Consider the following 11,988-nt stretch of genomic DNA (forward strand, 5'->3'; position numbering starts at 1 on the left):
TTTGTGGGTTTTGAGTTAAAAATAGTAATTTTGCAAAGTGAAACCCATGAAAAAGATGATATTGCTTAGTTCTTGCCTTGGTACAATCGAGCTCAACTAGGTAGAGATGTTCGAGATAATGGTAGAGCTCAACTATTGTTTTACTGTAGCTAGTTGAGATACTAGTAGAACTCAAGTGATCTTGGTTGAGATTTATATTTGTAATCTATAAAATTGTTTCATCAACATTTTTGTCAAAAAGAGAGATTACATTCTTTGTAAAAAAAATATTAAATTCAATCTATATGTTAATTCTAGTAGTAGAGCTCAAATGTTGCTCAACTATAGTTGGTTGAGATACTAGTAGAGCTCAACTATAACTGATTGAGATATTAGTAGAGCTCAATTTTTGCTTAACTATAGTGGGTTGAGATACTAGTAGAGCCTAACTAGACTTGGTTGAGATTTGTATTTTTAATTTTAAACTTATTAATTATAATTTTAACATTAAATATATTTTCTAATGTTAATAATCTATTCTCGTTACAGGAATGACTCGAGTGGTAATCTATGCTCAATATGATGGGGAATGGAAGGAAGAGCAAGGGTTGTATAAATGGTCGCCAAAGAATAAGGAAGTTATATCTATCATTGTTGATGACTCCAATATTACTTTTGAGGTGTTATTGGAGAAATTGTATAAGAAGATTAGGGTGAATCAAAATGATATCGAATTGAAAATAAGTTACTTACGTATCATTGCGGGAGAAAATATGCCACCATTCATTTTACGAGGGGATGAATGTCTTGCAGCTTATCTTTTGGATTGTGGAGAGAACAATCGTAGAGTTGCACTACGTGTGGAGCTCATTAAGAGAGAAGATATATGTGACATGGAAGTTGAACGCAACATGAAAGAAAATGAACAAAGTTTAGTAGATGATTACTTTGACCGTGAATTCTACTTTGAAAATAATATTTGTGATGCTGCTTCTGCACCAGGCGAAAGTGGTGTTAATCTAGGTTGTGAACCTGTGGACCTTCTTAACAAAAGGACAACATCATCATCTCCAACTCCAAATCACATTGACCCACTGAACTACTATGATTCGTTGGACCACCATGATGAACAAAGTCAAGTCCCTAGTGAAGACACATTTCGTTTCCCAGATGGGTCAGATTTGGCAATTGGTCAAGAATTCAAGAACAAAGATGAGGTAAAAACTAAGTTGAACGATATTTCTATAAAGGCTTGCTTTGAAATGGAAATTAATAAATCTACCAAGTCATTATATGTGACAAAATGCATTGACAAGTCATGCAATTTGGCAGTGCGTGTAGCAGAAGTTACCAACTCAGAGCGTTTCTCAATACGAACTTATTGTAACACTCACACTTGTTCCCTTATTAGCCGGAAAAGATTGCATCGTCAAGCAAGTGCTGCAGTAGTTGCTAATGTCGTGAGGTCAAGTTTCGATGGTCAAAAAGAGACACCGAAGCCAAAAGCAATAATGACGATTATGCAGAACAATCACATGCCAATAACATATTGGAAAGCTTGGAAGGGGAAAAAACTTGCAAACAACCTTCTTAGAGGTTCACTTGAATTAAGTTTTCAAAATCTTCCAGCTTACTTATACATGGTTCGAAAGATGAATCCAGGTACGATCACGCATTTGGAGGTGGATGAAGATTCTAAATTCAAATATGTTTTCCTAGCATATGGAGCATGCATCAAAGGATTTCGTTGCATGAGAAAGGTTATTGCGGTGGATGGGACTTGGTTGAAGACCAAGTACAAAGGTGTAATGCTCATTGCAACAGGACAAGATGGTAATTTTCATCAATATCCTATTGCTTGGGCTGTGGTTGATTCAGAGAATGATGCTTCGTGGTCATGGTTCCTTACAGAGTTACAAGAACTTATACCAGATGATAGTGATTTAGTCTTTATTTAAAATAAAAATCAAAGCATCATCAATGGGGTGTCAAATATTTATAGGAAGTCACAACATGGGCATTGTAGGTGGCATATGTCTTAGAATATTAAAGCACGTGTCAGAGTTAAAGGTGTCATAAAATTATTCGAAGAAACTGCCAATGCCTATAAAGTTTCCAACTTCAACAAACTCTATGATGAATTGAAGAATAGATATCCTGTAGCAGTGAAGTATCTTGAAGAATCAAATCTCACACTTAGTAAATGGGCAAGATCTCACTTTACAGGCTGTCGGTACAATATTATGACTACGAATGGTGCAGAATCTATTAATGCAGCACTGAGGGAACCTAGAGAGTACCCTATCATTGCATTGTTGGAGGCTATGCAGGCAAAAGTTTCTGAGTGGTTCAACAATCGCCGCAATATTGTGGCATCTATCAATACAAAGTGTACACCTTTAACTCCAAAGGCGGAGAATATTATTCGAAAAAGATTCAAGAAAGCATCGGAAATGAATGTGAAACAACTTAACCGATTTGAGTATGAGGTTACAGGTAAAGAAAATGATGCCATAATTGATTTAGGTCAAAGAAAATGCTCATGTCGGGTCTTTGACCTTGATCAACTTCCATGTGTGCATGCATTAGCATCATATGAGCAAGCTGGAATAGAAGTGTATGATTTGTGCTCTAATTATTATAAGTTGGAAACTTGGGCGTTGGCTTATGTTGATACCATTTATCCAGTCTCAACAAGAAGATTGGGATATCAATGAAGTTGAAGTATTGCCGAAGGTATTGCCTCCAAATGTCCCAATCAAGCGTGGTAGAGCAAAATTGAAAAGAATCCCATCAGTTGGCGAGGGAAAAAAATGGATAAAAAGGTGTGGTTTATGCGGGCAGCCTGGTCACTCCAAAAAAACATGCCCCTTATGAGCCACAACTTCTAAATTGTAATTGTTGATGCATATGCTTGTTTTGAATTACTATGGTTAATTTATATCATTGTATTTGAATTAACTTAAATTTTCTTGTGTTTACTTGAGATGAACCTCGACTTCCATGAGTAGAGCTCGACCATGGATGGTCGAGCTTTGCAAAGATTGATAAATATTCCAGTATAGAACGCCTGACATGAGTAGAGCTCAACTGTCAATGGTCGAACTTTGTAAAGATAGATAAATATTCCAGCATAGAGCTCAACTGATGTGAGTAGAGCTCGACCATGGATGGTCGAGCTTTGTAAAGATAGATAAATATTCCAGCATAGAGCTCAACTGACGTGAGTAGAGCTCGACCATGGATGGTTGAGCTTTGTAAAGATAGATAATTATTCCAGCATAGAGCTCGACTGACATGAGTAGAGCTCAACTGTCAACAGTCGAGATTTGGAAAAACTAATAATAATTTCATCATAAAGCTCAACTGTCGTGAGTAGAGCTCGACTGTGTCAATACGTTTAATAAGAATAATTGAATATTGATAAATGTGACATTTAGTCTAGGAAAATTATGAAAATACAAATATTTTTATACAATAAATTTTATAAGTATATTGATAATTTTATTTATTAGTAAAAAAAATGGCATTAACATTATTGCATTTATTAGATGCGGTACTTTATCTATAATAAATAAGAGACGTGTCAATATGTGTAATAAGAATAATCAAATATTAATAAATGTGACATTTAGTCTAGGAAAATTATGAAAATACAAATATTTTTATACAAGAAATTTTAGATACTTTACAAAATGACTCAACTGACATGAGTAGAGCTCAATTATACCTTGTCGAGTTTTATTACAAATATTTACAATATGACTCAACTAATATGAGTAGAACTCGACTATACATGGTCGAGATTTATCAAAATTTTAATTTTGTTTACTATAGAGCTCGACTGACATGAGTAGAGCTCGACTATATCCAGTTGAGATTTCCAAATACTAAATAAGCTTCAAATTTAGAGCTCAACTGACATTAGTATATGGTTGACAAATCTAGAGAAATTCATGATGATCTTCAACTATGTATAAAGTTTTAAAACATTGTCATTCTTGAAACTAGCCAAACATTTTAAAATATACAAATTACTAAAGATCTCAATCTTGACAAAAAATATCTACTGCCATCTTCATTCTGTAGAATGGTATCATGTCATCTGAAAGACGATCAAAAGTACAACCAGTCATGTCAAACTCAATGAACTTAATTGTGTACACTGCACAATCTACCTTGTTATAAGAAAAGTTTAAAATCAATAATAGATTTAAGATTGCAATAAATATAGACTAAGTAAGCATGTATATATAGACTTAGATAAATACACTTACCTTGAATTTTGTGGAACACTAAGTAAGCGTGTATATGGCCATGGTTTGTGAAAACATTGTGTTATCTCCTCAAATTGTGAAGATACATGAAACATAGTCGGAATCATCATTTGGAGTGGCAACATCAAAGCATCCATTTCTTTTGATGAGGTCGCTCCAATACTGCAGTCATAAACAATCAACTCTAATGCTTGTAAGTCTACTTTAACTGCAACCCAATGATGGTCCCTTATGTTTAAAGGCATATACAATTTTTTTAAGCCTTTCCATTTCTTGCCCCAAAAATGCGGATGATTCCCTTAAATATGTTAACTTATTTCATCATCAATAATGTTAGGTGTTGACTGCGTTTTTAGCCAACGACGTGAGAACGTCAATAACGACAAGCCTTCAAGAGAAATAAAAACGACAACAGACAGTATAAACAAGAAAAGTAAAGAACACAGGAGATTTTTATAGTGGTTCAGCCCCGATTGTCGGTAATAGCCTAATCCACTTAGAGTTGTGATTTATAAATCTATACTCAAGATCAGATGGACTGTGCCAACTGAGTTTCTTCAGTACAGATTGTGAAAATACAAGAATTCTCTCTAATTTCAGCACTTTCTCTCTCTAGAATAGACAGTCCCAACTTTCTCTCTCTAGAAAGAAGAAGCAGAAGAAGCCGCTCTCTCATCCCATAAGCTCTCTATTTATAGGCCTGGGATCCTCAACTGATATCCCCTTATGATAGGGATATTTTATTATATTTATTACATTTAAACATTCAAAATTCGAAATGTAACAAACCCCCCATTTGTGGGAAGAATGAGAGATTCCCGCGTACGTTGTTGGAGTTGTGTCTGACTTAGTCTCCTCTAGCTAGTTGGTCCACCTCCTACTCACTACCCATGCAAGTGTTGGTTGAACATGCATGGTGGTAGGATATGCATGGTGGTAGGACATGTTTTTGGTGGGTTGAACGTGCATGGTGGTAGGAGATGCACTTCCCTCCTCTAACATGGCACTCTCCTCTAGCATGCCATGTTCCTCCTTGAAGCAATCTCCTTGCTTCTCCTCGGACCAAGGTGGTCCGAGGCAACCTCCTTGGCACCTCACCTTGGACAACATTGAGGCAACCTCCTTTAGCATCTCCCAAACATGTCCGATCGAACATTGTATAGGCACTCCTTATCAAAATCTAAGTCTCCATTCTCTTGCATGAGACTCCTCCTCCTTAGCTACTTACCTTGGACACGTTCGAGCCAACACTTAGGAAACCTTGGGAGGCTTGCCTCCTACACACCCTTGGGGTCTCTTAGGACCACATCCTCCTTGGGGTCTCCTAAGACCACTTTCTCCTTGGGGTCTCTTAAGACCACTTTCTTGAGTTCTCCTTGGACCTCATCCTTGGTTCTCCTAGGATCACTCTCTTGGGGCTCGGACCCAAGGAGGATGTGGTCCTAGGTCTTTGGCACCTCAAGAGATGGGCTCGGACCCTAGTCCGAGGAGAGGCATGTATGTGTGCCAAGGGTCCGATCAGACATAGTTGAAGGAGCCTAATGCTTGGCTCGGACCTATCCGAGGTGAGTTTCAAGGAGGTTGGCTCGGACCACCTTGGTCCAAGGAGAAGCCACAAAGAGTCCGATCGAACCTTAGTTTGAGCTTCCAAGGTGTGGCTCAGACATGTCCGAGGAGAGCCAAAGTGATTGCTTTGGACCCATACCCGAGGAGAGTGCATGCATCCGATCGGATCACATCCAAGGAGACCATGTTTTGCATGGTGCAGGCCGAGCATATCCAAGGAGCCTAATGCATGTGTCCGATCGGACAATCTTGTTCGAGGGCCCTAGTCCTAGCATCCGATCGGATCACACTGCTAATCTTTTGGCACACATGCATGGTGTTCTCCTTGAACTTGGTCCGAGCCAACCATCTAGGGGCTCTTCAAGCTAAGTGTCTGATCGGACCTTAGTTGGAGGAGCCAAAAGCTTGGCTCGGGCCATGTCCAAGGAGAAGCCAAGTCATTATACCCAAAAAATAGGAAGATGCATCCTAGGAGACTAAGGGGAGTGCATTCTAGGAGAGTTAAGGGGAATGGTCCTAGGAGACCCCAAGGAGGATGTGGTCCTAGGAGACCCCAAGAGAGTGGTCCTAGGAGAACCAAGGATGAGGTCCAAGGAGAACTCAAGAAAGTGGTCTTAAGAGACCCCAAGGAGAAAGTGGTCTTAGGAGACCCCAAGGAGGATGTGGTCCTAAGAGACCCCAAGGGTTTGTAGGAGGCAAGCCTCCCAAGGTTTCCTAAGTGTTGGCTCGAACGTGTCCAAGGTAAGTAGCTAAGGAGGAGAAGTCTCATGCAAGAGAATGGAGACTTAGATTTTGATAAGGAGTGCCTATACAATGTTCGATCGGACATGTTTGGGAGATGCTAAAGGAGGTTGCCTCAATGTTGTCCAAGGTGAGGTTGCCTCAATGTTGTCCAAGGTGAGGTGCCAAGGAGGTTGCCTCGGACCACCTTGGTCTGAGGAGAAGCAAGGAGATTGCTTCAAGGAGGAACATGGCATGCTAGAGGAGAGTGCCATGTTAGAGGAGAGAAGTGCATCTCCTACCACCATGCACGTTCAACCCACCAAAAACATGTCCTACCACCATGCATATCCTACCACCATGCATGTTCAACCAGCACTTGCATGGGTAGTGAGTAGGAGGTGGACCAACTAGCTAGAGGAGACTAAGTCAGACACAACTCCAACAACGTACGCGGGAATCTCTCATTCTTCCCACAAATGGGGGGTTTGTTACATTTCGAATTTTGAATGTTTAAATGTAATAAATATAATAAAATATCCCTATCATAAGGGGATATCAGTTGAGGATCCCAGGCCTATAAATAGAGAGCTTATGGGATGAGAGAGCGGCTTCTTCTGCTTCTTCTTTCTAGAGAGAGAAAGTTGGGACTGTCTATTCTAGAGAGAGAAAGTGCTGAAATTAGAGAGAATTCTTGTATTTTCACAATCTGTACTGAAGAAACTCAGTTGGCACAGTCCATCTGATCTTGAGTATAGATTTATAAATCACAACTCTAAGTGGATTAGGCTATTACCGACAATCGGGGCTGAACCACTATAAAAATCTCCTGTGTTCTTTACTTTTCTTGTTTATACTGTCTGTTGTCGTTTTTATTTCTCTTGAAGGCTTGTCGTTATTGACGTTCTCACGTCGTTGGCTAAAAACGCAGTCAACATTAGGGTTAGAGTTGAAGTTGATGGTCACCAATTGAGTAAATTTTTCATCCAAAATAATTGCATCTTGTGGAATCACATCTTGATACTCATGTTGTTGCTTTCTAATGCCAAACAAAGCATCATTAATGTGCTGTAAAAAATAATAATAACATTATACACGTGGAAACAAAATTAAGTCTTAGATATAAGGAATCATAAAAGCATATGTCATACCTCACTAAATAGCCATTCATGGTCTTTAATAATCCGCTGGAAATAGTCTATAGTTCGTAAACCAAGCCCACAATCAATACTTTTTTGACTTCTTAAATGTTCATAAAAAATCTTTTGTTTTTCAGGATTAATCTCCCTTGAAGGATCAAACTGGATATGATCTTCTCTTCGCAATCTAGTCCAGCGAAAAGGGTCAGTGTATGGTGATTTCATGTAGTGTGAACGCTTTAGTGGCCTCTTTGGAGGGTGTTCTTCAACTTGGGGAGGGTGCTCTTCAAGTTGGGGAGGTTGCTCTTTATCAAGAGGATGTTGGTCATCAACCTGAGGACGTTGCTCTTCAACTTGGGGAGGTTGCACTTTATCAAGAGGAGGTTGGTCATCAACCTGAGGAAGTTGCTCTTCAACATGAGGAAACTGTTCATGGTATGTTCTCATGTAATCATCACTAGTACAGTTGCCACCATGACCATCATCACATTGGGGCATTGATATGATATTCTATTGTTGAAGTAAGGAGATTATCTTTGAAGGCAACAATGCAATTTCTGATTTTATCAATGCACATTGTTGATCTATGTAAGCCTTAATAGCAAACTAGTCAACTTTGTCACCTTGACTCTCTTCTGGTCCAACTTCTGTAGCTTGACCAATGGCGTGGCCTTCATTTGTAACACCAACATTATCACAAGTCTCATGCCTATCTGTGTCATCTCTCGTGGCTTCATTCATAGATTGGACATGATTTCTGTTACCAACTTCAGTAGCTTGGTCTTCAATTGTAACACCAACATTGTCACAAGTCGCATGCCCATCAGTATCATCAGCCCAATTAATTGCACCTCCAAACTCTAACACAGCAGTCAATATATCAATCATGTGATTTGACTTTGGTTCAGGGATACGGATGAATCCTTGCATGTGTGGCATTCTCTTCTCTCGTTCAGTAGGTGAAAGGATACTTTTTATATCCTGAATTCAAAAAACATTAATATAAATATATATATATATATGTATATTAAAAGGAAGACTAAATAACAAAAAATAAATTAGATGCTAACCTTGGAATCACCTAGAGCTTCTAATACATCTGTTTAATGCCCAAAATGTGACAACCACTAAGCGGTGGTTGTAGTATAATCGGGCGGTCGATCCACAAGGAGGTAACCTAAAATCAAAAGATTAGTAAAAAATAACACAAAAAGTTAGTAACAAGAAATAAATAAAATTGTAAATGGAAAGAGGTTTGAGATTTTGGTATTGTATTTTTTTGATGAAATGATAAAGTGAGATAAATGTAAGATGTAATCAAGAGTTTGAGAAATGGAAAGGTTTCAAGAATCATCCATATGCTTGCTTAGTTACTTAGTTACTTGATTTACAAAAATACACACGTAAATAGTTCACATCCCCACATTTACTTGGAAAATCTAACATTAAAGTCCATATTCTTTTCTAACAAAAGTCTATTTGAGTTATAAAGTTCTTTACTTTAAAAGCACAAAGTTGATCTTATGAAAAATCTAAAAATGACAAAATACCCAAGGGCAATAATGCAATAGAAGATTAGACATAAAATTATGTATCAATATTACTTTTACTAATTAGAAGCACATAGAAAGAGCATGACTAATCCTATATACTATTAGCATAAGTAAATAAAGATAACAAAATAAAGATAGAGATGAAAGAACATAAATAACTCAAATATATTACATTAAGAACATAGTAAATCAAAGTAGCAAAATAACATCACTTGCATATGGAATCATCCCTAACCTTCCTAGGAAGATTAGGCCATTATGTTCATGATTCTCTCAAAATTCTAAGAAGAAAATATGAGAAGAAAGTGAGTGGAAATTTTGCTATAGTTTCTTTACTCTCAAAATTACATACCAAATGTGAAGAAAGTGTCACTATTTATAGATGGGGAAAAAGACTAAAAAGAAATTAAACAACAAAATGGGGTTTACAAAATAAATCTGAAATATTAATAATAAAATATGATTTTGAAAAATCAAATCTTATTATTAATATTACCCTAGCTATTTTTGTGTATAGTCAAAATGTTCTTTTTCTAAAATACCACAAAAACATAATCTATAAAGCTCAAAATAGCAATTTACAAAGCCCAATACCCACAAAACATGGCTGGTGACACAAGAGGGTTTTGACCCATTTTCAACCAATGAGAGAGTGTGACGTAGGCAGCCTTGGCTGAAGAATTAGGCTGCTTCAAATGGGCCTGGGAGCTTGCTGAAGGGGCTTCATGTGTTGGGCTTTCATATGCATTTGGGCATTTGGGCTTTTGGACCTTTGGGCCTGGCAGTCCGTTGGAGGAACTATCATGCTGGAGGAAATGAGGGAATATGCAAATATGCATATATGCATATTGGGGTCTTGGCAGTACGCTGGCTTGGAGGAGGAGATGCGAACAGGTGGCAGCTGGGAGGCAAGGCAGATGGCAGGCTCGCTTGGCTCGGCTCGGCGGCTCAGCGGCTCGGCTCGGCTCGGGCTGGGAAGGGCCTTTAGATTTTGGGCCTTTGTTTTAAGAAAAATGCCATTTTTTTCTTTCCTTTTTCAGACGTAATTGTTTCTTTCTTCTTCATTTCAAAGTGCCAAAATACACTTTAATTTATACAAAATAACAATAAATTAAATCATAATCAAATATTTTCATTTATAAAATATATCATATTAATTAAATGAAAATAATAATCAAAACTTAATTTATTTTGTCATTTAAGATCAATAAAAGTGCATTTTTCACCTCTAATCACAACCCCCAACTAGCTTATTGCTAGTCCCTAGCAATTCAAGCGAAAAAGAAAATTGTCAAGTTGAATAATCAAGTCAAACCAAGCAAAATCATCCAAGCATTTTCAAATTATCAGTAAGAAGTCAGAAATTACTATCTAAGCTACTATAGTTACGATTTCAGAGTTGTGTGTGTGCGCACCAAACCATATTCTTTTTATCACAAGTCATAACACAAATAGTATCGAAAAATCTCAAAAGTATAAAGATCTCAACTCCAAATTCCTCACGGGCATTAAAAGTATTTTTATGGGAGGGATCACACTCTTGGAGTTGGAAATGTAACAGTTTACGCTCAATTGAGAAAAGATAAACTTTTTAGGACAAGCAATTTGAACAAATATTGATCACAAGATAGGCAAATCAACTTATTAGAATTCAAATGACAAACAACCTTTGGGATTTACATGAGAAAACTCCAAGAACAAAATGACAACTAATTAGACATGATAAATAAGAATATGAACTATAATGATAATAATATATATATATATTTTTAATACAATTACACAAAATAATAGTAATAGAAATGTATATATGTTTTTTTTTTGTTTTTTGTTTTTGTTTTTAACAACTACAAAATAATAGAAGGAAGTGTTGCTCTTGTTCTTTTTTTCTTTTTTTTTTTCATTTATTTATCTTTTTTTTTTCTTTTTCTTCTTTTTTGTTTTTTTTTTCATTATTTTTTTTTTGACAAGAGACAACACAAAAATACAAAGGAAATTACAAATACAATAGATAGAACACAAATTTATTACAAAGACTTTTCTTAAATGAAAAACATCCCTCTAGTAAATGTCATGTTTTAAATTCCAAAGATGTGACTTTACCAACTCAAATGATCAATAAAAGTTCAAAAAGTTGTTTTCTCAACTCACCAAGAAATGAAAAACTTTAAACTTGAAATTTTTCTCAACTATTTGTGTTAACAACCAATTTATTTATCATATGTTTGGAAAGTGTACAAAAGAACTCTGAAAATCACTTCTTAATAGCTAAACATAGTAAGAACTGACTCAAACCAACAAATTATACTCATGCTTGGATAATTTTGAGAAAATTTGACTTAAAAATTCAACAAGACAATAATGTTTTCCAAATGAATGCTAATGACATAACAATAAGATTTTCCAAATGAAAGCCAATGCATGCTCACCACCCCCAACCAAAAATCAGACAGTATCCTCAATGTCAAAATGAATAAGCAATGAAAAAGATAAGGAAAGAGAACACCTGGATGATGACCATGTCCATAAGGTGAGAGCGAAAATAGCCTGGTAACAAAACCCCAAAACAAAATACAAAAACGAAAATCATACAAAAATAAAAGAAAGACAGAAAAATAAAGCTAATGAAAAATAAAAATAAAAAGAACAACAACAAACCATTCAAAACGTCAGAGTGTATAGATTGGGTCCTTAAGAAGGACCTCTTCAACATGAATCACACTCTCAATGTAATGCTTCAGCCATTGGCCATTG

General features: G+C 36.6%; 1 protein-coding gene across 1 annotated transcript; it reads left to right on the top strand.

The window, feature by feature from the left end:
* The first annotated feature begins 530 nt into the window (after positions 1-530).
* Positions 531-2,696, top strand: LOC133784808 (uncharacterized). Its single transcript, XM_062224080.1, has 2 exons — positions 531-1,925; positions 2,022-2,696. The coding sequence occupies exons 1-2, from the start codon at positions 531-533 to the stop codon at positions 2,694-2,696; spliced, it is 2,070 nt and encodes a 689-aa protein (XP_062080064.1).
* Positions 2,697-11,988: the final 9,292 nt, after the last annotated feature.

Source organism: Humulus lupulus, chromosome 6 (assembly GCF_963169125.1).
Source record: "Humulus lupulus chromosome 6, drHumLupu1.1, whole genome shotgun sequence".
In the NCBI taxonomy this organism is placed as follows: Eukaryota; Viridiplantae; Streptophyta; class Magnoliopsida; order Rosales; family Cannabaceae; genus Humulus; species Humulus lupulus.